Raw genomic sequence first — 25,199 nt, 5'->3', positions numbered from 1 at the left:
CTCACGCCTGTTAATTCAGATGGGCTCCTGAAGAAGCCACATCCAGGTATGACCAGCGTGGCAAGAAATCGTTCAAATAGTCTTACTTAAAACCAGAGTTTCATGCTGCAATTGCCCATGCACCTCTTGACGTGCGTGCGATGGCAGGCGTGACAACAAATGAATGGCCCAGTCTCCAAGAACAGTCTGATCACTTAGTTTCAGTTTCATTTTTTTTTTTAACTTCGCGCTAGCCTGCAGGGATGGTGGCTCAACCAGCCAGCATCAGTCAGCCTAAGCGAGCTGAGCATCATTTCGAACATTGATGAGTCGCTGGTGTTTTCTGCCCATTTTTTTTCTCTCGCTGCTTCAGCGCTGCTGAGCAGTTTCCTTCACTTCCGTTTGCATGGTTCCATTCTCCAGTGCGCTAAAACTATGCACTCACGTGCCATTCGCTGTCTGTACTGTGAATGAGGCTTCCACACACGTGACGGTGCCACTTAAGATGGGTGTGACGCGGTAGCAGTGAAGCTCCATCGAGTCACCCCATGAAGGATGCGGGAGGCTCTTATGATTTTGTAGCAGTTATGCTTTGATGCTTCCAACATACGCACACAATAAAGGATTGATGAAGACGTGAAAAAATAGTCATTACCATGCTGTTCTGACCTCAAAACCAGGCAACCATTGCCTGGTCTTACACCAAATAGATTTACAATGATGCAAGCAGTTTTTGACGGTTTTTAATGGGCTAATTTAATCATTTTTTTTGGTCTCATTGAGTTTGAATCAACCTGTTGTTTGTGACGGCAGCGTGCGACCACATCCGTGCTGGGTCGAAAAATGAATGTTTGGTCGAAAATACAATCTCCATAGCAGTGCTAGCGTTTATTTAAGTCTGCAAAATGGAATTTTTGGGCTCCACAGGGTCCAAATTATTGGTTGTGAATATGTGTACATTTCTGTGAGGTGCCTGGCTGTTCTTCAGTAGAATCCAAAGCATTGTGCAAGTCCGAAAAAATCTGTTGGCTACTGTATTAGCTCTTTGTAATAGTATGCGTAATATTCTTGAGGCTGGTTTTAGTGGCCATGGTTGAATTTGTGTGTTTGTTTTGTTTTTTGTTTAGATTAAAGGGGAAATCAGCACATCTAATAGCAGCAGTTACTGTGTTGTACGAAGTATTGCCACAAAACATTTGTGATTGAGCTGCTGTGTATGTGATGAGGGCTGGCGTGTCTTCTCAGGGAATGGCGCCGCGTGGTAGCCGAGGGAGGTCTCTGGCGCAAGCTGATGGAACGGAGAGTCTCGACGGACCCCCTGTGGCGTGGCCTGGCCGAGAGGAGGGGCTGGATGCAGTACCTCTTCAAGCCCCCACCAGGCGAGCCCCATCCGGACCACATGTTCTACAGGTGGGAGCAGGGGACACGGATCTTGAGTGTTCCCATATGTGAAAAGCGGAGCACACCCGTAACCTGCTGCCCTTTTGTTTATGATTCTTAGGCGTCTATACCCACGCATTATCCAAGACATTGAGAGCATCGAGAACAACTGGAGGTGTGGAAGGCACAACCTCCAACGCATCAACTGCCGCTCTGAGAATTCCAAGGGTGTCTACTGCCTACAGTATGATGACACTAAGATTGTGTCTGGCCTGCGAGATAACACGATCAAGATATGGGACAGGGCGTCCTTGCAGTGTGTCAAGGTAGGCAAGCCTCTATTTGGGTATTTGGGTATCTAGTGTTTGGACAGATGGTTTGAACCTTTTACTATGTGTGTGTATGTTTACAGGTGCTGACAGGTCACACAGGCTCTGTACTGTGTCTGCAGTATGATGACAAGGTCATCATCTCTGGGTCCAGTGATTCTACTGTCCGGTAAGACATTTGCAGTCTTTGTTAACACTGTTAATGAAAATAGCTAAGTATATCCAGTGATGTGTATTGAAGTTAGAAAAATATAAAATGTTTGTACACCTTAATTTCTGTTTCTGTCAGTTACCAATCTTAAAATGCATGAATAATAATTTCTATGAGGACAGCACTGGTATAAAGTTCTTTAAAAGACAATAAATAAGAAATATAAAACAACACTCCCAGTAAATAACAAAATAACATTAGAACATTCAAGTTGGGAAGGACAGAATATAGATTTTTGCTGGAATTAATGAGACCACAAGACCTAGAAAGATTACACAAAATAGAGGACTTATAGTATATAAGTTGAACGTAATTAAAACTGAGCTAAAAAGCAAAACAATGCTTACAAGGTATTTTCTGAAACCATGTAAATATGTTAACTTTAATGCAATCAGTTCTAAGTCGAATTAGTGACCGTTACTTTTTAACACAATATCAAGTAATGTTAACGGAATGAAATATCTGCATTGAGCCTTAAAGGTTGTGGTTTAAAACAATATAATGCAACACTTTGTTATACATCTGCAATTGCCAGGTACTTTCAGAGAAATTTTAGATAAAATCAGGGCGGATGTTTTTTTTTAATTCTCCGTCAAAGACAGCTTTTTTTTTTTTTTAAGTTTCAAATTCCAGATGGTTTTGTCACCTAATATCAGAACAGTCTAGAAGTGCAAATTTTGTCAGACGGTAGTAAAAAGGACAGATTGGTTCTAAGAAAATTCAGCCTCAAGTTCTTGCTCCTTGTCCCATTACTGTCCCATAAACTGGCTGTCTTGAAATGCATTTCTTTTTCAACAATGTTTGGGACTTTTTTAATGTAAAATTATAGGAGCCAAAAAATGCATTTTCACTGCTTTCAACAGGAAAGTTTTTATATGCTTGCTGAAAAAATATTCAGGTTCAATAAAATTTTACTTTTCTTTCTGCAAGGATATGAACTAGCAGTTTTGCGAAATCGCAAAGTGACATTTTTCCACCTCTTGTGGTATGTTATGTTATTTCATACAAACAACAGCATTTCTTGCAAACGTAAGTGCTATTATTCCTCTGTGTCTACACACTTGCTCATGAAATGTAAAAGTTTCGTTGAGAACAAAAATGGTCATGGGACCTCTATTGCTGTTCTTATCTGATCACAATGAAGGTCCCATGACCATATTGCTGTTCGTATCTGAACACACCCTCCGTGGTGGCTTAGTGGTTACCACGCTCGGCTACTGGCCCGAAAGACGCGGGTTCGATCCCGGCCGCAGCGGCCGAATTTCGATGGAGGCGAAATTCCAGAGGCCCGTGTACTGTGCGATGTCAGTGCACGTTAAAGAACCCCAGGTGGTCGAAATTTCCGGAGCCCTTCACTACGGCGTCCCTCATAGCCTGAGTTGCTTTGGGACGTTAAACCCCAATAAACCAAACCAATAAACCAAGCTTTACCTGAGCACAGTCATATACAGGGTATCCTAGCTAACTTGGACCAAGATATTGAAAAAAAACCTAAGCGTTCTTCAGAACTGAAATTGCGTGGTTGTTAGGGTTTATCTAAAGTTACAATACCATTTTTTTGCTCCTCCTACTTCAATAATTAGTTGAGATAAATAAATTAACTTTTTAAATATAGCTTGAAATGTTCAGGCGTAAATAGGAAAGTTGTGTAGCTCCACAAACATTGTCCAACTCAGGCATTTCCAACGAGACAGACTTAATATGGCCGTTTTTATTTGGGAAAAACGAGAGCCCGCGTAGTTCAAAAAATACCACGTGAGAGCACGCTCCGTGTGCCCGGATGCGCCGCGATTGCAGCGCTCTCATCCATACTTTGTAAAAAACATCACTCGCTTCACGCCTTTCGTGCTGCCCGCGACAGAGCTTTGCGTTGTGCTTGGTTCCAAGATAAGCACCATTGGGTTCAGGCATCAGTTGAAAGAAAGCACTGCTCCCATTTCTGTGGTGATAATTGCGCTCTCACGTTAGCAGAATGCATGCGGAGGAATGATGACAATCTCATGAGTTTGAATTTGGGAGCAATACCCCAACAAGCAAAGATGCATTATAACAAGCTTGATAACGTCCTGTGAATTGCGCCCCAAAAGGGAGGTTATCCAGCCAATCGCGTCCACTGATTTTCATGATTAAGTTGTTAATCAGATTAAGCCATCCGTAGTCTTCTTTCATCTACCCCACCCTGTGATTTCATGCTAGCAGGTTGAAGGGGATTAACCATGACATATGAGAATCTGTCCATGCCATTGGCTGGGGGGCCTCCATTGAGCCACACTGTATTTCAAGAAAAGTGAGATTACTTTTCTTGTGGTTTTTCCGCTGGGTGTTGTGTAAACAAACACTGTGGCAAAAAGAAAAAAAAAATGATTTTACTGTATGCTACAGTATAATAGTGAATTACACCGAAGTGAAGCAAGGTTTTGCATTCATTTGCCGTGCAAATTTTTAGTGAAGTGAGAAAGTTTTTTTTATTGTAGTATCTTATTCTAGTTGGATGTCTGACTCAACTCTCTTGAAGATTTTTGAGGACATGAACCAGACTGGTCTACATAGTTAATTCTTACCATTGATCTAGATTGTGCTGGTTTCTTGCACATCTAGAACTTGCTGGAAAGCTGCTTGCTGAAAACTATGCTTACTTAAGGTTGAATTTTCATCTGCCTGAGTTTCAAAGTGTTTCTGCCTTGTGGTTTATTTGATTCGCTTTGTTTAATATTTTACTTGAGTTTTTTTGGTGCGATTATCTTGTTCGTGCGTCTACATAAGTCTGGCATAATGTAAACTGCCACTTGGCAGATCTTATGGCACGCCATTATCCTCAAGCTTCCTATTTCTTAAGTGCTTAAAGGGGCCTTGAAAGGGGCTGATGCTGTCCTTTGATGGTGTTACTGAGCTTACTGAGAGAGATGCTTTCCTTGATGGTGTTCATTGTAGGCCACTGTAGATACAGGAGCTTCCTAACCATCTGCCTGGAGTGCTAAAGCATGCCACACTACGATTATCCTCCAGCAAGAATTTTTTGTTATGCGCTTTGTAGAAGCTGAGTTATCCATAGTAGAAATTTTAATTTCAGCGTCATCATGTCTTTCCCTATCCTCTCGTCACTTTTTGCACGCTGAAAGGCCAGCAGACTGCCGCCAGAGCGACACAGCTTACCAGTCTTGGATGTGGTAGCTGTGTGACATCTGGAAGAACTATTAGCCATCTCTTAACTGGCATACGGAGCAGTGTGTAATGGAGAAGGGTGCGAGCATGAGAAAGTCACCGGAAAGGGCTTGCCAACTTTCATGCGTAATTGTGGGTCCTCTGATGGGTGTGGAAGTATTATTTGGCTCGGGTGTTCATGCACAGTGCAGTGATTGAGTGAGTTTACACACTCCTCTCAGAAGATGTTTCAGAGCTCCATTAAGGCTTGCAGTAAAACAAATGAAGGGGCTTATACATATCTGAAATTCTGAATTAAGGCATTTTGTCATTTTTGGTGTGTACTACTGAAGACAAATAAATGCACTTTTAAACTCGCCTGTACCATTTATGACCTCCCCAAAATTGTTCTTGCGCTGCAAAGCACGACACTTACAGTTCCAGAGCTGCCTTGTGTTGGGGACTCTTGTGGCTTCCTGCACTGCTCCAAAATGCTCAAGCCTTCTTTCACCAGTTTCTTGAATAGGGCTTTGTATTGTTGCTTTTCACCCAGTGCTCGTTGCTCCTTTTTGACTTGTTTAATTGTTGCTGCTCTGCATTTGGTGCACACGCATGAAGGTTGTATAACTGAAGAGCTTCCCAATTTTTGTGCAGTCTGTCTCATAAGCTCTGCCGTGTTTCAGTGTCTGGGATGTGAAGACAGGCGAGATGGTGAATACCCTGATCCACCATTGTGAGGCTGTGCTGCATCTGCGCTTCAACAATGGCATGATGGTCACCTGCTCTAAAGTAAGGAACGCACCTTTGTCATAGGCCTAATATCAGTCTTCAAAGCCAAGTAGCTTTTCTCAGTGCATTAGTTGCCTAGTGATAAGGCTGCAGCTGCTTCATCACACCATCAGCTGCAACGTTTCATTGTTTATTGAATTGAAAGCTATCAAAATATGGCACATGATGGACGTATTTTTTAGCTGCCAATATTTTTCACTTTTGTGCATGCACGACTGTGTATAGTTAGCGCATCTCTGTAATGTTTTAAGCATTTTGGACCCTAGAATGTACATCCAGTGACAAAGTGTTTGGTATGTGGCAGCTTTAGTTTACAGTATGCAGTAATGCAGCATTTGACTGTGTGTGGCAGTGGTGTGAATGACACAAGCATGACTGCATTGGTGCGAAAGGCTGCATAAAACACCATTATGGTCAGGTTTCTTGGGATACAGATGGCTTTTGGGGGTAGCCTTTCGTGGTGAAAGTCCAGAAAAAATGTCAGGCAAAAAGTGCCCCGTGGGATTGCTCCAATTGCTGCCGTGCCTAGTACCAAGTTGATTGTGACTACTGGTGATGTTGCCCATGTGCTGCATGCTTCCTCTTTGGGAAGTTTGTGCTGTGTGTACAACAGCACTTTGTTAATGGGCCTTCTTTTCTCTCTCTTTGCCCTTCCAGGCCCAAATAAGTGGAGGCAGACTTTGCTGAGCACTGACTTTTTTTTTTTTTTTTCCCACTTGTAGGCACAGACTTCAGCGTCTGGATTTTCTGAGTTAACCAAGCTGAGCAGTACCATATTTGCTCAGTGTAAAAAAAAATACTGTTAATTGGAAGCAAAATTTTTCCTCCGTCGAGTAAACAGAAGTAGGAGTACCAAACATGCAACTACCGAAATTGCCCAGTTCTAATGCACCCTTGACTTCGACGTGTATATGTTTTTCACGTTCAAGAAAGTAGAAAACCACAATTTCTTTGCGTCTGCTTTCGCATTACTCGTCACTCTCTTGACACTTCTTCGCTGTCGTTGCAGCGTGCGCATCTAAAAGTAGCGAACGCATCACGCAATTGCAGGGTGAGCAGTGAGGCAAATGGAGCTCAAAGGCGATAACACAGGCTTTCTGCACTCGCACCTCCGGTTACTGTGTGTAAAGTTGCCAACCAGAAGTAGTCTAGTAAAGTGATCGCCACGGCGAGCAAGTAGATGATGCACAGTTTGAATTTGCAGTAGCAGAAACAATTTGCATACTTGTTTTTTTTTGTCTCGACACATTAAGTTTCATGCATCCTGGTGAGAGTGGGCAGCAGTACGGGGTGCGCAGTAGCCGTGGCTCACTCGCCAAATTTTCGTTGGTCATTTTTGTGAAAATAGGCAGACTTATACGCGTCCTAAATCACCAAGGTGCTAACTATGCCTACAGGAAAACCTCTGCCAACATACAAACAGAAAAGCCTAACTGCCATCATGCAGTGGCAGTGATCGTGGGGCTGGTCGTTGTGCAGTTTCGGTTTTGTATCGGACTGCAACGCACGTGCCGTTCCGAGATTCGGTTTTGATAAAAAATTATAAAGTGCAGCTTAGGTTTTGGTAAATAATGGTGGTTGCGAAAGCTCAGTGCCATCATAGTACGCATCATTGTTGTCTGGCTTCCATTTTCACTTTTTCCGTGGTTTCTCTCTCCAGTACAGGCAGAATTGGCTGTACGCATCCTTACGAGCTTGTTTCAGTGAGAGCAAGGTTCAGAATTGTTTCTGCACAACCTCTCAAGTATGGTGATGTCATTCAGAAAAAATAGTTTCAGGAGCTAAAGTAAACAAATGCAATTTTTTTTTTTTCACTGCATAATGAGTGGCTATTTCTACTGTATTTTACTGATAGAAAGAGGATATAGAAATGAATATGTTCTGCCTTTCTTTCATTTGCAGTGCTTTGTAAAACATTCATATCCATTTCTTTTTCTTGCAATCAAAATCAAGTTTGTGCTCATAATGTGCCATTCTGCTTATTCTCTGTAAGCGGAACTCCTGATAAATGGATCATAATTTTATGGTCCCCTTGAGGTTCCATTTTAAGAGAGTCCACTGTGCACCAGCCACACCCTATTCAGCATCACAAAATGGCAGCTTGGTATTTCTTGCGCATAGATATTGCCTTCTGCAGTCATGGATACCGATAGGTCATGTTGGACTTGAGCCAACATGGAAATGGTGGTAGCAAAGGCATGCTGGGTTGGAAGAAAAGGTGGCTTGTGTATGGAGACAAGTGGCAATCGAGTGGCCTCGCATGCGTTTGGTGTTCGTGGAATTTATGTACGTAATTGGAGGAAGCATAGTGATGATTTTTGCTAGCCAGTTGACTTGAAAAGGTTGAAACAAACCGAAGGAGGGCCAGTCTCCAGAAAGAGAAGAGCTTGCAGACTTCGTGCCAAAACAGCGAGCAGACCACAGGCCTGTGATGTAACCCGATGCCACGCAGCTGGTAATTCTACCTCTGCATGACTCCACGTAGCGCCGCACCTGATCCGCATGCTAACTTTGTGAAGGAAGTCGCTGCCCTACTGCGGCCATACCCCTCCTCCCCCACCAGCTATCGCATCAGGTTGTATTTGCATGCACCGACCGTCTGCATGAGGTCATTCTGAACATCATGTTCATCGTTCTCTGGGAGTCCTCATACCGCTCCTGGCGCAGTGGTGTGAGAAAAGTGTTAGTGTTGAATGAGGGACAGATATATATATTGACAATTTAATTCCACAAAAATGTAGGTTAGCATTTCTTGGTGCAAGGTCTGAACAGTCCCATTTCTGGTGCTCGCAGAATTCAGTCTTCATTTTTGCTGGCTTTAGCGTGGAAAAAGCTTGGTAAAATACCCAGTTTGTCGAGCAGTGGCAAAAGTAGCCGGGATCACTCTTGTTTTTGGATGCTTTGCACCAATGCATGTTTTGTGAAGCCCTCAATTGGAATTGGTTTTTACAGGACCGCTCCATTGCTGTCTGGGACATGGTGGCCCCTCGTGAGATCAACTTGCGGCGAGTGCTTGTTGGCCATCGGGCTGCAGTGAATGTGGTGGACTTCGATGAACGTTATGTGGTGTCTGCCTCGGGAGATCGCACCATCAAAGTTTGGGGGACACCAAACTGCGAGTTTGTGCGGACCCTCAATGGGCACAAGCGTGGGATTGCCTGCCTGCAGTATCGAGACAGGCTGGTGGTGTCTGGCAGCTCAGACAATACAATTAGGTGAGGAGCTCGGTAATAGTTTATCCTGTTTTGTGTCTCGGTCAAGAACTCTTTGTACTGTCTACTTTTCAGGCTCTGGGACATTGAATGTGGCGCCTGCCTGCGAGTGCTTGAAGGCCACGAAGAACTAGTGCGCTGCATCCGGTTTGACACTAAGCGCATAGTGTCCGGTGCCTATGATGGCAAGATCAAAGTGTGGGACCTAGCTGCAGCCCTGGACCCTCGGGCACCGGCAGGAACTCTCTGCCTGCGCACTCTTGTGGTAAGGCCAGTTTGTCGATGCTCTCAGCCCAGCCTGTTTCTAATTGCCTCCATGTCTGTCCCTCAGGAGCACAGTGGCCGAGTGTTTCGGCTGCAGTTCGACGACTTTCAAATTGTGTCATCATCTCACGATGACACCATCCTCATTTGGGACTTCCTGCATCTGCCGTCTGAGGCTGCTTCATCTCCCCTGCCACCCCGCACCTACACTTACGTGAACAAGTGACATCCACCATCCCCAGGGGAAGGCGACTCCTGAGGGCCTGGCTGCTTCTCGACTGGACCCTTCAGCCAAGCCTGGCTTCAGCCTCTGCTTGGCCGTGTGAAGCTTTTGGGTGTTAAGTGGGCTGTCCTCCAAGATGCCAGGTCTTCTTCCTCTTTGTGTTGTTTGTCATGGTTATGACTCTGTTCCTGCCAGCCTCGGTTAAGGCACTGAGGAAGCTCTTTCTAACGCTAAACCTGTGGGGATCGGACTTTTTGCTTTGTGATAGTTCCATGACTGGTGTGGTGCTGGTCTGATGTGGACAGCTGAGTGTTGTGTGCAGCAGCAAGCAAAGTACCATCGTTGGTCCCATTGAGGCTTGGGAGCTTACTGAGAGAGATGCTGTCCTTGATGGTGTTCATTGTAGGCCACTGTAGATACAGCAGCTTCCTAACCATCTGGCTTGTGGGTGTTGCTTCTGGCATGAGTGGCAAAGTATTACTGAACCTGCCTTTGACACATGGAGGGGTGGGTTCCACAGCCTGCTCCCAACCACACTTCATGTTTTGTTGTATTTTGCATCTTGGTATCCTGATGCTGTAAAAGAGATGCAGCTGAATGGGATGATGTTGTTCAACGCTAAGCATAGACAGTTGCTGAAAAACATGGGTGGGGCGTACATGACTACTCTCTGCAGTGGTGACTGGTCTGCCACGTCAAGTGCTGCAGAAATCGTGTGGTGTTTTTTGAGCCAGGCCTCTCTTTGCAGGCTTGCCTCTGTGTGCTGAAGCATGGCCAGCATTTTTATTTTATTTCCAATAAGAAATTGGTTATGAGCCACAACTATGGTGTGAAACTATCCAGACCATGTGAGTGCGTGTGTATGTGTGTGTGCGCGTGTGTGTGTGATGTCTGCGTGAGTGATGTTGCATCATGTTGTCACTCTTTGAAAAGTTTGTTTTGAATGGTGATGAAACTTTTTACTCAAGGTGCAATTGCTGTTTGCCAGTGCCCATAGTCCATGGCTGGAGCCCTGAGTGTTGACGAAAACTTACAGTGAACTCCTCTAGGGAAATCGGCAGCTTCAGATATTTGAGGGGTATTTATTTAGTGTGGGCTCTGCCAGCAAATTTGTTTGAAGTGATCACCTTGATGAGATATTTGCCTGCATTCCAAAGCTGCTTTAGGAGGCAAAAAAAGTTGTAGCGTTTTGATTGTAAATAAATGATGTTGCCGGTATAAGAGCTCTTTTCAGATTGAACTTTCATGACTGCACCAGAATGCCTTCTTGCTTAGCTGTGCTACTGGGCAGCTGTGCATAAGTAGGACACATTGAATGCAAGGTGCAGCAGGCAGCATGTCTTGCCATTTGAAGAGAACATTTTTCTATTGGTGAATGCTTGTGAACCTCTGCGTAGTGTAGGAAAAACAGTGAAATTTGGGTTATGCTTGCTAGAAAATGTAATTGATATTGTGGATTGTCTCGAAGCTCCTTACTTGTGCTTTGGAAGTGGTGCTCCTTGTTGGGCAAAGCAGAGTGCCCTCCAAAGACGCACAAGGGGTAATTGTGCACCTGTGAGGAACAGCAAGCTGCGTCATGTTTTGGATTGCATTTGCTCCCAAAATGTTGCAGTGTGTGTTGTGTGGGAAGTGAACTAACACCTAAAACAGTAAATAACGTTACAACATATGCAGTTGGGGCACGAATGCAGTTTGAAACTGGATGTATGGTTCCTTACGTGTGCTTGTGGGTGCACAAATGGCATATGTTTCCCGAGTTTCCCGTAAAACAGGAACATGCATGAGGTTTCAACGTGCCTTTTTTATTGACCATGCACTGTGCAGAGGCATAGTGCGGCTTGCGGTGCTGTTTTCATCAGCAAAAATCTTAAGCATGAGGAGCAGTCTGAACATTTTACAAAAGTGACATTTGCTGCCAGCATGGCTTGCAGCATACCTGGCAGAGCAAGAGTAGCAGCACCTGCAGACAATTGGTGCTGCATCTAGTGACAAGGTAAGCTTTCTGCCCCTGCAGCAGCATCAACTGGGGAGAGGTGTCTGTATTAGTGCGAAAGCACTCGTACACTCACCAACGTGACCAAGAATTTTGTCACTTGGGCTGTTAGTGTGCTGTTGCCTAGCAACGCCATGTCAAGTTAGAGGTTAAGAAAAATAAGCATAACACACAGTTACCTCCAACTTTGACCTGGCCGCCCCCGAATTTGACTCCGTCCAACATCGTGACCTCCAAAATTGGCCCACCCATCCCTGAAATTTGCCCTTGGCAGATTTGGACCAAAATATATGCCCAGTTATAATTGAGTGTGCCCAACATGATGGCGACCTCCAAATTTGGCCTGGGCCATTGCCAAAATTTGTCATTGTCTATTTGCGAATGCTTTCTGACTACAATCGGTTTCACCCAAATTAAAACCCTGAAAATTTTGTTAGACTGATTTCTGCAGTTTTTGGCAAGATAAGATTTTTTATTTTAATTTCCATGCCCTTTTTAGCATCTACAATAGGTGTAGGCTGCATTCATTATCTGCATTTGTGCTTTTGCTGAAGTTCACGTGGGCATGGCTGGGCAAAATTTTCAATTCTGGAAGTTTGCAGCTCTTGTACCTTGGGCTTTGGTAACATGTCTGTTTTTTTTTTTAGGTATTGCATCTCTAGGAAAATGCTCACAAATGTTCTGGTGCTTGCAAAAGTTTCAATTTTCAATTCAATTCAATTCAATTCTTTTTATTATCATTTCTTCAGCACAGTACATAACATCACTGTCTGGATCCTTAGCCAAAGGCTAGTTATGGATCCATGCAATAAAAGCAAAGATATTAGTGAGGACAAATGCTTTCTACATGCATGCCAAAATAATACACATAAGAATGGTGGAAAAATGAAAAGCGTACAAGCAAGAGGGTTCAAATTACAGAAATACAAGAGGGCTCACTACAAAAAAATAGAAGAGTGTGCAAAAAAACACGAAGGCAGGAACAGCATTCTTTATACAAAATAAACGCAGTTGCCTTAGAAGTGATTATTCAATGACATATAAATGGCAAACCCAACATAGACACTGATCAGGCAAGCTGCATTTGCAGGAAACATAGCTTTTTCATCACTTTAAAATGTTTATCCAGAAAATTGCAAAATTGCTGTGCATTTTCGCATTGTTTAGTGGGTCTTTGTTGTTGCTCAGTTTTTTTGCACTTGCTGAACACATTTCATATGGGCCCCGCCATGGTGGCTCAGTGGTTACGGCGCTCAGCTGCTGACTTTCGATGGAGGCAAAATTCTAGGGGCCCGTGTACTGTGCGATGTCAATGCACGTTAAAGAACCCTAGGTGGTCGAAATTTCCGGAGCTCTTCACTACAGCGTACCTCATAGCCTGAGTTGCTTTGGGACGTTAAACCCCAATAAACCAAACCAACATTTCATATGGTTATTGTATTGGGGGTGGTGACAAGTGTCGCCTAGCCATTAATTCCTAGCGTACTCGATATCTTCGGATTAACTGCCAATTTTCTTCCCATTCCTAAACTACTCTCTTGGGTCTTCTCCACCAATCTTATGGTCATCTCATACTTGTTTCTACTTTTTGAAAATTGAGCATGTCTTGCTGTTCTGAAACACTAGTGCTCCGCGGATTTCTACGGTGGGATCATGCACAGAGTAATGGAGGGTCTTACACTGGATAAAAATATGTTCCATTGTTTCCCTGGCTTGCGTGCAGCAACAGCAGACATCATCCGGAGTGTCAAATTTTTGCGGTAACACTTCGCCCTCGAGCACCCACTCCGGCCTCGAAAAGTGAACTAGTACTCCCTTTGGAATTGTCAAAAAAGTTCTCTCTCTTAATCTTGAAGACCTCCAAAGTCTACTTGTCCAGCATTTTCTTTTGCCAGTGAGTATTTTCCGAGGATCGTACTTTGTTTTCATTGTTTTCTTGCTATCCGTTTCTTCCCTTTGACATTTGTATTTATTAGCAAGCCTCCATTGGAACTGCTTCATTAGTAGTGTTTCCATGTGCCCCAAGGCAAGCCTACCTACTGTCCTCTGCTTTATTTCAAGTAGCGAATTTGTAGCAGATCCAAAGCACTCCATAATGTTTGCAAATATCAAGCCCGGTACCATTGTGCCTTTCTGGATTTCCTAAACTTCGTATTTGTTATATTCCCAGAGTGCACCGTTCTTCATGATGGCTGCATTTATTTTTTTGCTCTCTTTATAATTTCCTTTGGTCTTGCATGTGGTCTCCGAGATGACAAGGACTAGACTGATTGGCTTCCTGTCAGTTTCCTATAAGGTATTTACTAGTTAATAGTCAGGACTACCTTAGACTTCAATCAACCAAATGATCAGGCAGGGTTTTGTAAAGGACTCTCAACAATAGACCATATTCACGCTATCAATCTGGGCAGAAATGCCCAGAATATAATCAATGCTTATATATATATAGCCTTCACAGATTACGAGAAAGCTCCATGCATGTGCACGAGCTATTCATGTTGAAAACCCTTGATCTGGGAACTTCGCAACTGACCTCTTGCACTGTGCCACCGACCGGTGTGGGTGGATGAGAAGTCTCACCCGTACTGCGCCACCGGCCGGCGTGGGTGGATGAGCTCTCTTTTGTTGCCCGCTTGGAACAATTTCTCGAAAAATATCAGGCTCTTTTCTCCGGCTTCTTTAGCACTCGTGCCCGCTGGAAAGGATCAGAGCTATGTAAATGTTTCGCCGGCAGTTGCTATTGAACAAAGGACGAAAGCAATTAAAAGACCAGCGTTTGGTTGTCCAACTGGTGTCGTAAGTGTCCTAAAACATTTCTTCACGCTTAACAGGTTACAGCTGTAATGTAGTCTTATTTCTAGAGCAGACGTGTGCACAAGATTTATATGGCAATGAGAGGAACATGAATTTTTCTTTAAGGATGGCTACAACATTTTCTGCAGGGAGCCTTGATGGCTGTCTAGACCATGAAATCGTCCAGTACAGTGACCAGGTATAAAAACTTATCTTAGAAATTCAAAAGCTTCGTGTACGCCAGGTCACTACGCAATCCTCGTAGGACAAAAATGTGTCTCCTGACCAAAGGAGTTGTTTCGTGGTTGTAGCCACACGTAACTGAAGCACTGGCATGAACAGTGGACAAAACTACGATCACAAGATAAGTGCGCTTGTCTTGCGATCGTTTTGCCCCTACATCTGTAATGTGTGAGACTTAGCTCATTTAATTTACTCTTGCACTTCACTGTGTGAATGGGTCGCCGACACAAGTATGAGCAGTCGCCTGAGGTGCGACATTTGATATTTAGGCATTCTAGTTGTACAGATTTGATGTTTCGAAGTTTTTAATATATACAAGCACTGTGCATTGCAATATATGCATTAACCCTCGAAGCGTGCGGGACTACAGCTGTCTCTTACAAAAATCAATGCTGAGCTTCTGAAAGAATGGTTTTGGACACCATGCTCATCAGATATACGGGGTGACTTCTGAGTTCAGTTTCTGATGAATTGCTGATTAATAATGGCCCCTGAGTTTCTGATTACGACGGGATGTGAATTTGTTCAGATTCTCATTAATTTGTGATGTATACATCTTGAATTCATGGTGCATTGCTGAATAGTTCACAATGTATACAAACTAGTGTTCGCGCCAAAAAAGGGAAAGGCAGTGCCTTGAATGCCATTTTTCCTGTCTCTTCAACATCATACCGGTAGTACTCTCCTGCACTTAATGTAAACAACCACTCTACTGTTACATATGCAGACTTCAATGAAACATGGAACAGTTCTTGACCACACACGCCAATCATTACAGCTAATAGCTTCCATTGACCCTCTGAAAGATCGAGAAAAAACATTACAGTAATCTTGAAATGCATGCCACACCAATACTCACCTGATCTGAACTTCATAACTAGGGTTCGAGCTTATATACTCCTAATAAGAGGCCCCCCAGCAAGTATTAGTGGAGGGTTGTTACAGTTTTCTAAATGAACTTTGGTACCATGTATGTAATTTCTGGCAGGTCCAATCAAGAGATTTAACTGCAAAGTTCTGTTTCTTTAAGTGCATCATTACTGCACAAGAAATTGAAAAAAATGTTTGGGTGGTGCATGAAAGCGATACTGCTCTGATTTCTTCACGCATCATGAGTTCATGCAAATATGAGTTCATGCATCAGGAGCATTAATGTAAAAACTCCAAGAATTGGATGCGATTCCGATGTAAAAAAATGGAAAAACTCGAGAATTTGTCAGTCTGATGCAAGAAGACAACAGATGCTGCCATTATGATTAGTTTGTGATGACTCACCATCATTACATAACAGTATCCGAGATTCAATATCGATTTCGTTGCGGAAGCAACATTACGCCAGGTGTGAGCCATAGAGCAACTGTGTGAGCGATTTCGCGTAGCCCTGGAGAGCCCCAACGGCGCATGCGCGAGGAGCGAGTGACGTCAGAGCAGCGCTGAGCCGCCGCCGACTCCTGCGCTGCGCGGGTAACTCGGGTATAGTGGCGGCATGTGGTTGTTTTTTCTTATGCTTTTCTAATCAATTAGCTTTAAGCGATAACATATTCAGTAATATTCTAAACTGACCAACACCACAAAATAAATAAATTAAAAAAAATCCCCCGTGCCCCTTGGTTTCTGTGGCTGTTGGCTTCTTTCATATTTATAACGAGCCCCTCCCCCCTTCCCTTGTTTGCTTAATTGCTTAGCGAGGGCCTCGGTTCTGGCAGCCTTGACGCCATAGGAAGCATAAGAGGGTTCTCACGCAGCTACCACCCTCTCCGTTCGATGACGTTCTACGTCACACCTGCGGTAACTAAGGACGTTCTACGTCCGCCGCTTATGAACGTGGGTGGCGCTGATGAACACTCTCAAGGTTAGATTACTTGTAAACATAAATACCCCCGAAAACAGAAGATTTGACAGCCGTCGCCGTAGCTCAGAGGTAGAGCACCGGACGCGTAATTCGGAGGTCGTGGGTTCGGATCCCACCGGCGGCATGTGGTTGTTTTTTCTTCTGCTTTTCTAATCAATTAGCTTTAAGCGATAACATATTCAGTAATATTCTAAATTGACCAACACCACAGAATAAATAAATTGTGAAGACGAAGACGACTGTTCTGCATAGCGGCGGCGCTGCCATCGCTGCGCGTGCTGTGTTCTCGCCTTCGCCGACCACGAACTGTTGCCGCCCTGCTCCTGAGGTCCCAGTGCCTTTAACAAACCCCCATCTTACATTTGGTGGAGGTGCGGGGTAACGATATCGGCTCTGGAGCTCCGTAGCCGCACTCTTCCGACACCTGCGATGCCTGTAGACATCCAACACCAAGCCGTGCAAGCAGGCCCACCGACTGTCATCTGTGCCGGCTCTCTTCGCCAAAGGGACCCGGCTATCTTCAGGGGCACAGACGACCATGACGTGGAAGACTGGCTCGCATCCTACGAGCGGGTGAGCTTGTATAACAAGTGGGATGACGAGACAAAGCTCAACAATGTAATTTTTTATCTTACCGGCGTCGCAAACTTATGGTACCGCAACCATGAAGGGGACGTTGCGACTTGGTCAGCCTTCAAGACGAAGTTCTCAGAAGTGTTTGGTCGCCCAGCTGTCAGACAACTTCGCGCCGAACAACGCTTGCGTGAACGGTCGCAGCAGGTCGGCGAAAGCTTCACTAGCTACATAGAAGATGTAATCGCCCTCTGCAACCGAGTGAACGTCAGCATGCCGGAAGCAGACAAGATCAAGCAGATCTTGAAAGGCATTGATGATGACGCCTTTCAAATGCTGCTCGCTCGGGACTTGCGCACCGTTTCGGAAGTCATCACGCTGTGCCAGAGCTTCGAGGAGCTGCGTAAGCAGAGGGTCCTGACTCGTCAGCACTCAGCTCAGCCAGAGTCACTTTCTGGACTGACACCCGCAGCTGACAGCTCCTATCTGCTGCAGCAAATGAAGGACTTTGTACGTGAGGAGGTGGCCCGTCAGCTTTCGCTTTTGCCTAGCCCTCAAGGGTCGCCACCATATTTGGCCCCGGCTCTCCAACATGCAATTCGAGAGCAGGTTGCTGAGGTGCTTCCGTCAGCGCATTCATCACCACCTGTCGCAGCTCCGCTGGCGTACGCTGACGCCGCCCCAAGACCAGTCGCCACCCCTCTCAATTATGGCAACGTCGCCCCAAAACCTGTCGCCCGTCCAATGACTTATGCTGAAGTCGTCGCACAACCTCGGCCGCCTACGTACCCTATAATGTCAGTGCCCGTACAAGCGCCGGCCCCTTATCTGCGACCATCTCCACGAGACCGAGATCCTTGGCGCACGACGGATAACCGGCCTATTTGCTACACTTGCGGATTGCCTGGCCACGTAGCCCGCCATTGCCGTCGCCGTCTCCCAGTTTCGGCACCGCCGGTCGGGTACTGGCCTCCAGCGCGTCAGTACTCCGCGTCGGCTGAGCCCCGTGCGTCCCCTCGTCCTTTCTCCCCCGACCGTTCAGCGATTACCGACCGCCGTTCCCCTTCGCCGCGACGACGCTCCATTTCTCCGATGCGTCGCCGCCCAAGTAATTTTCAGGAGGAAAACTAGATGTCGCAGTTCCTGAGGCAAGAACTGCGTCCTCGTCGAACTACCAAAGACCTCAGCTGGCCCCTACGAACCTTATTGACGTTTCGGTCGAGGGAATTTCTGTCATGGCCCTTTTTGTAGACACCGGCGCCGCAATTTCAGTAATAGACGCAAACCTTTGTCGCCGCTTGAAGAAAGTTAAGACGCCAATTGCCGGTCTCTCGCTGCGCACGGCCAGCGCTCAGCACATCAAGCCGTCGGCAGCTTGCACCGCTCGAGTTTTAATTCAGGATGTCCTCTACACGATCGAGTTCGTCGTACTGCCGTGTTGTTCTCACTCTGTTATTTTGGGCTGGGATTTCCTTTCTCGTCATGCCGCTGTCATCGATTGCGCTCGCGCTGAAGTCGGGTTCTGTGCTCTGCCCCAATCCCTGCCGGACGCTGCTCCTTCACCGCCATGTATTAAAGCCCTCGTCACCGAAGATATCGACCTGCCTCCCTGCTCTTCCGTCCTTGTGCGCCTCTCTTGTGCCCCTTCTCGTGATGACACTGTTCTTTTCACGCCAGCCCATACTTTCCTCCGGCGCAAGTGCCTTCCTCTGCCTTACGCCGTATTGACTATTTCTGCTGGCCTTTCCGTACTGTGGGTCTGTAACCCGTTTCCCTACCCTAGTGCTCTGCGCCGTGGCGAATGTGTCGGCAGTGTCCAACCTGTCGCGGCTATTTTAACCCATGAGGAGACTGCCGATTCATCGCACATCAGTCTCGCTGCGCTCAGCCCACCATCTTCTACACCCACTCCTTCATCTACCGAACTATTTCTCCGCTCCATCGACGCAGATCTTCCACCGCAGCAGCGCACGCAGCTTCTCGACTTGCTCAACCAGTTCCGCGCCTCCTTCGACTGTCATCACAGCTCACTGGGCCAAACGTCGACTGTCACACATCGCATAGACACAGGTGCCCACGCTCCTCTACGGCAGCGCCCCTATCGTGTGTCGGCACCCGAGCGCCAAGTTATTGAAGATCAAGTCGACCAAATGCTCAAGAGCGGCGTGATTAAACCCTCAAGCAGTCCATGGGCTTCGCCAGTTGTGCTTGTCAAAAAGAAAGACGGCTCAATCCGTTTCTGTGTAGACTACCGCCGCCTTAACAAGATTACGCGCAAGGACGTATATCCCCTGCCACGCATCGATGACGCGCTAGACTGCTTGCAAGGTGCCGAGATATTTTCCTCTTTAGATTTACGTTCCGGGTACTGGCAGGTACCCATGGAAGAGGCCGATCGCCCCAAGACAGCTTTTGTAACACCTGACGGCCTATATGAATTTACTGTGATGCCTTTCGGTCTTTGTAATGCTCCCGCCACGTTTGAGCGGATGATGGATACCATTCTGCGTGGTCTCAAGTGGAAAACCTGCCTCTGTTACCTCGACGACATCGTCGTGTTTTCGCCTGATTTTGACACTCACCTTTACCGCCTGAAGCACGTTTTGACCTGCCTCTCTGACGCCGGCCTTCAGCTCAACTTAAAGAAGTGCCATTTTGCCGCTCGCCAACTCACCATTTTAGGCCACGTTGTTTCCAAGGAGGGTGTCCGTCCGGACCCGGCTAAACTTCGTGCTGTGGCTGCGTTCCCTCGACCTACTTCTATCAAAGAACTGCGCAGCTTCCTCGGGTTGTGCTCCTACTTCCGTAGGTTTATACGCAACTTTGCCTCAATCGCTGCACCTTTGACACAACTTCTGTCCGGCAGTTCCGATCTTTCGCAATGGTCCCAAGTGTGTGACGACGCCTTCGATTCCTTGCGCCGTATGCTCACTGCCCCACCGATACTTCGCCATTTCGACCCGACCGCACCCACCGAGGTCCATACTGACGCCAGTGGGGTAGGCCTCGGCGCCGTACTCGCGCAACGTAAACCTGGCTTCGCCGAATACGTCGTTGCCTATGCCAGCCGCACGATCACAAAGGCTGAATCTAATTACTCGGTCACTGAAAAAGAGTGCCTGGCGATAGTTTGGGCCCTTACCAAGTTCCGCCCTTACCTCTACGGCCGCCCGTTTGAAGTCGTGACCGACCACCACGCGCTGTGCTGGCTGTCCTCTCTGAAAGACCCATCCGGTCGCCTCGCAAGGTGGGCCCTTCGCCTCCAGGAATACGACATCCGCGTCGTGTATCGTACTGGCCGCAAACATCAAGACGCCGATGCTCTATCGCGCTGCCCACTCCCAGCCAATACTTCGAGCCTTTCAACCTTAGACGCCTCCTCACCGATGCTTCACATCAGCGCCATGCCTTCGGCGCAGCGTGCCGACCCATGGATCTCTTCTCTTCTTGACTTTCTCACAAACCCTACGGCTGCTTCTCCGTCGCGTGCTCTTCGCCGCCATGCTTTCCATTTCTCAATTCGTGATAACCTCCTTTATCGCCGGGGATTTTTATAAAAAAAATCCCCCGTGCCCCTTGGTTTCTGTGGCTGTTGGCTTCTTTCATAGAATACTTCTAGTTCACTATAACTCAGGAGCCGTCGCTGCTGCGCTAGCAATGCATTCTCCAGGAGGAGTGACGTCACACGGCGCACAGCTGCGACGCTGGGGCAATACCTCCTAGAAAGTCTTTCTAGGAGGTATTGGCTGGGGCCACCGCCGTCTCCTCCGCGTAGGGCGACTCGGAGGTGCCGCCGCCGCCGCTGCGATTGCCGCGCCGTTGCCTTCTAGTCATGCTTCTAGTCACCATACCGTTGCTTCCGCAATAGACGATATGCGTAAAATCACTGGAATTGTGAAAGTACCGCAGCTGTTTTCTCTTCGCCGCCGCGCCGCCTATTGGCCAGTTGCGATCACGTGATTAGGCGCCTCCATAGATGGGCCACTCGCTCTAGGAGCCGACGGGGCGCAGTGCTCCGGAGGTGGTTGGACGGCGTGTTTTACGAAGTAGCACGTTCAGCATCTCGTCTGTGTGCGTGTGTGTCTGTCTGTGTGCGCGCTTGTGTGCGTGTGCGCGCGCGTGTCTGTGCTTCTATCTGAGCGTATGTCTGCGTGCGTGTGCGTCTCTGTGCGCGCGTGTGTCTGTGCGCGCGCATGTGCGCTGCGCGCGCGCGTCTATGTGCATGCGTGTGTCTGTGTATGCTTGTCTCTGTCAGTGCGTGTGTCTGCGTGCATATCTGTGCGCGCGCGTGTCTTTGTGCGCCGCGTGTGTCTGTCAGTGCGAGTGTCTGCGTGCGTATCTGTGCGCGCGTGTCTTTGTGCACCGCGTGTGTCTGTGTGCGTGCGTGCGTGTGTCTGTGCGTCGTGTGCCTGTGTTTGTGTGAGTGTGACAGCTATAAATGTTTTCGGACGAGATTTTTTTTCCCTGCTGGTCATCGATATTGGATAATGAGGCTTAAATAAAAAATAATAAATTGCGGAGTTTAACGTCTCGAAGTGACACTTTAGCTATGAGGGGTGCCGAAGTGGCAGCGCTGGATTAAGGGGGGGGGGGGGGGGGGTCTAAGGGGGCTGCAGCCTCGGGCCTCACCTCCGACAGCAGAAGGGGCCCATTTATTCTTACTTTCTTAGTATATGGAACCGCGGGTAATGGAACTTTGAGCGACACGTATGAAGCGAGAAAACCAGAACGAGGAGATGAGCCCCCACCTTATGTAACTTCGTTTAGCCGAATCAGTTAGGGAAAGCTTGTCGAGCTGCAAAAACAGGAATCCCCCACCATCCCGAAGGGGGCCCCCTTTCTTGCGATATATGCGTTTGCTTACGGATTGCAAAAAGGTTTTCGTGGTTTTCTGTCAATCCCCCCGTCCAGTGGCGTCTGAAGGGGTAGTGTTGGAGGTGGAGTGTGTTTGAGAATCCTGGCGTCGGCAGAACATCCGTTTTTAGAGAGCGGCGAGGCGGGACTCCCGCCTCGCTAATGCTAGATGTAAAAAATACTTGCTTTGCGTCCTCTGCATGGCTTACAAATGTAAGGAAATGCAACGCTTTAGCGTCACAAGTATGATTAGAGTAGGGTAGGCAAAAACGAAACCAAAATGCTCAGCGGAATTTGAAGCGGCGTCTACTTGTGCGTGTATCATATAGACTGTTGAGAAAATAAACGCTCGCAGTAGAGTGCTTCTCCCAGATACACGAGTCGATTGTTCGAGTTCGAACTTCACACAGATATGACATTTTGTCGTGAGAATTGTTTTATTCGACACCGGGTTTTCTTCTTTAGCTTTACCAAACTGAAAAACAAATCAGGCTGTGCTCGCTTCTTGGAAGTCCCACAGTTTCACTTCGTGCTCCGGCGGCCACTAAGAAAGCGAGACACTCGTTTATCGCTTTAGTTTTGGTTTATGGGCTTTGACGTCCGAAATCAGGTCCGGCTATGCGGACGCCATAGGGGAAGGCTCCAGATAGTGCTCGGGCCTCCTAGCATTTCGCCTCCAGTGAAATGCGACCACCGCGGCCGTTCTTTTTTTCTCGGGATTGGTTTTGTAGAGCCAGGTGAATTTTAATTTTTGAGGAAATAAAATGCGCAGTAACTACCTAGCTCACTTCTAGGTGGACACCTCAACCGCGTCTTGAGGGGAGGGAGGAAGGTGTAAATGAAAGGAGAGAAAGAGGTGTTGTTGTGGAGGGCTCAGGAGTAATTTCGACCACCTGCGGATCTTTAACGTGCTCAGAAATCGCACAGCACACGGGCACCTTTTTGCATTTCGCCTCCATCAAAACGCGGCCGCCGTGTAGCTGGGTTTGAAACAAAGTACTCAGCTCAGCGCCGAGCACGATAACCACTGAACCAGGATTTAAATTCTGCTATTCAGATGTGCCCACGAGGGCAGTAGTAAACGTTCATCGTGTAATAAAATTAGTTTGAATAACATTTAATAATACCCTCTTGGAGCACTAATTAACGAGTGTTTCTATTTCCTAGTCGCGACCGGAGTACCCAGCTCAACTGTAGGAAGCTAGCTCAGCCTGCTTTTCTTTAATGCGTTAGCATTAGAACAGTGCTGCGAACGAAAACCTGTCTGTCGGCTCGTGTGCGGCGTCATTGCAAGAGGAGAGGAGGCGGCGCGCGCTGCAATGCAGCCCCGCAAGCTGTCGGTGGGCCCACGTGGCCCTTCCGTGGCATTAGGTGCTCGGCCACAGACGGACATGTGTAGTGCATCCCAAGAGTCACGTTGTGTTTTGTGCGCTGTAAAACTGATGCTAATGCGTTACTGTTGCATGAATCCCATTGATCGCACTTCGTTCTTTTTATTTAATTTGGTGGAATTACACTGAAACATGGGATAAATTCCAGTAGTGAATTAAGCAGGGGAAGGGGGTCAGTAGAGGGAGAGGGGGGCCCCCATTTTTCTTGATCCGGCCCTGCGAAGTGGAGCGCAGTGGGGGAATTTATGCCACCTGGAGTTATTTAACGCGTACTTACACGCACTGCGCACGGGAGTTTTTGTATTTCGCCTCCATCGAAATACAGCCACAGCGCGTCCGCATGCTATCTGGCTATCTGGCCGCACAGTTAGAGCGTTGGCCCCCTCGTCGACCTTGGGGTCGCCCAACTACCTCCCTCAAGCCTCCGACCGGCGACTGACCACACGGAGGGAAGAACAGGCGGCAGGAAACAGTAAGCGTAAAGGGACCGTTTTATACGCATCAGACTTCCAAGTGAACCGATTTACTAAACGTTTTGCTATATCCCGCTGGTATGTACGCATCCTGCCGGCTTTAAAGTTTTCCGGGTACCGAAAACATGCATTTGCGAACCTCTCACGGAAGCGATAGGACAAGCCTGCTTCTTGCGTTGTTAGCTCACACCCGTGGGCTAAAGAATACGAGAGGCTGCGCAGCTGTCGTACGACGCTTTCAAGGTTTTCGAAACCCTTAGTGGGACTATTTCTTATGTTCCTGGAGCCCTGATTGGACGAGAGAGCTCTGCCTTGAGAGCTCTGCGTAGCCTTGCGTGCGCTAAGAGATGCCCTTTACCTCTTCACTCCCGCGGCGGCGGCGCCACGTCAGAAAGTCCAGATGCTCCTCGAAGCCACTCCCGGCCTTTGACCAATGAGGACGCGCGCCCAGCGCGAGAACGAGAGTGCACAGCCGACACTGCTGTGTGTATGTGCACGCCTACCTTGGCGCGGCTGACCGCCCGAGCCGCCGTTTAAAGGGAAGCTGAAGAGTTTTTCGAATTCATTAAAATGCTCACGTGTGGATGGGGGAACTTTATAAGTCATGTGGGTGAAATTTTTTTGCAGATTCATAACTTAGGAGCGATGTAATCGCCGTTTAAAATTACGCGGTAGCTCCGCCCATGGAGGTAAAAAAAACTTTCTAAACTAAAAAACTAAAAACTAAAAAAACTAAAAAAAAAGTTTTTCTTCCTCCATGGCTCCGCCCCCCGCGGTCCGCCGAGCGCTGCTGATGACCCTGACGATGCGAGCCAGAACCGGAAACCGCGGAGTGGTGACGTAAACACTGGTGATCCGTCACTTCACAGCCTCCGCGGCCGTGCTTGTTTCTGCGTGCGTGCCATCATAAGCTGCTTCGAGCGGCCGTGTGTTTATTTATTTGTGCGTTTTTATGTTTGTCGTGAGGTACAGAAAGGTGTACAGCATCGAATGAAGCGGTAGACCGATCATGCCGGCGTTCTGCGCAGCCCTCGGCTGCACGAACATCCGCGGCCGCGACGATGTGGTCTTTCATTATTTCCCTCAAAAAAAGAAGCTCTCCACGAAGTGAGTCGCTGCTGTGAAGCGAAGGGATTTCAAGCCGTCAAAGGCAACAGTGCTATGCTCTGGCCACTTTCGTGATTAGAACTATCACCAGAGCCTGTCGACAATGCATTCACTGCGCCTGTCAACAGTCAGCTCGACTGAAACCCGGTGAAATACCGTCTGTTTTCTGATAATTTTATTAATTTCTTGGCGGCATCAGCAGTCTGCTTCATTCGCCTCAGGAATGCAGCGGACGGAGGAACACCTGTTTTGGAAGAAGAATGTTTACAATGACATCACTCAACTGCCAGGAATACATTTCTAATAACGCATGTAGTCGTAAAGAATTGCCGACTGTCGCATGGCTTCATACATTAATAATAATATTATATAATTGTGCGCCAAGTGTGCTA

General features: G+C 47.1%; 1 protein-coding gene across 4 annotated transcripts in view; it reads left to right on the top strand.

The window, feature by feature from the left end:
* Positions 1-10,749, top strand: part of slmb (beta-transducin repeat containing E3 ubiquitin protein ligase slmb) — a 33,360-nt gene extending 22,611 nt beyond the window's left edge. For 3 of the 4 annotated variants that reach the window (XM_089578999.1, XM_089578996.1, XM_089578997.1), the window contains 6 exons: positions 1,225-1,389; positions 1,481-1,685; positions 1,772-1,857; positions 5,724-5,829; positions 8,782-9,044; positions 9,117-10,749. In XM_089578999.1, the coding sequence (XP_089435125.1) occupies positions 1,225-1,389; positions 1,481-1,685; positions 1,772-1,857; positions 5,724-5,829; positions 8,782-9,044; positions 9,117-9,531 (1,240 nt within the window). In that variant the 3' untranslated portion in view covers positions 9,532-10,749. The remainder of the gene's footprint in view (positions 1-1,224; positions 1,390-1,480; positions 1,686-1,771; positions 1,858-5,723; positions 5,830-8,781; positions 9,045-9,116) is intronic. The other variant, XM_089578998.1, reaches the window with a different exon arrangement.
* Positions 10,750-25,199: the final 14,450 nt, after the last annotated feature.

This window comes from Amblyomma mixtum, chromosome 3, assembly GCF_055824585.1.
Source record: "Amblyomma mixtum isolate Tamu chromosome 3, ASM5582458v1, whole genome shotgun sequence".
Classification (NCBI taxonomy): Eukaryota; Metazoa; Arthropoda; class Arachnida; order Ixodida; family Ixodidae; genus Amblyomma; species Amblyomma mixtum.
Note: the sequence above shows the minus strand (reverse complement) of the source record. Positions and strands in the feature narration are given on the sequence as shown.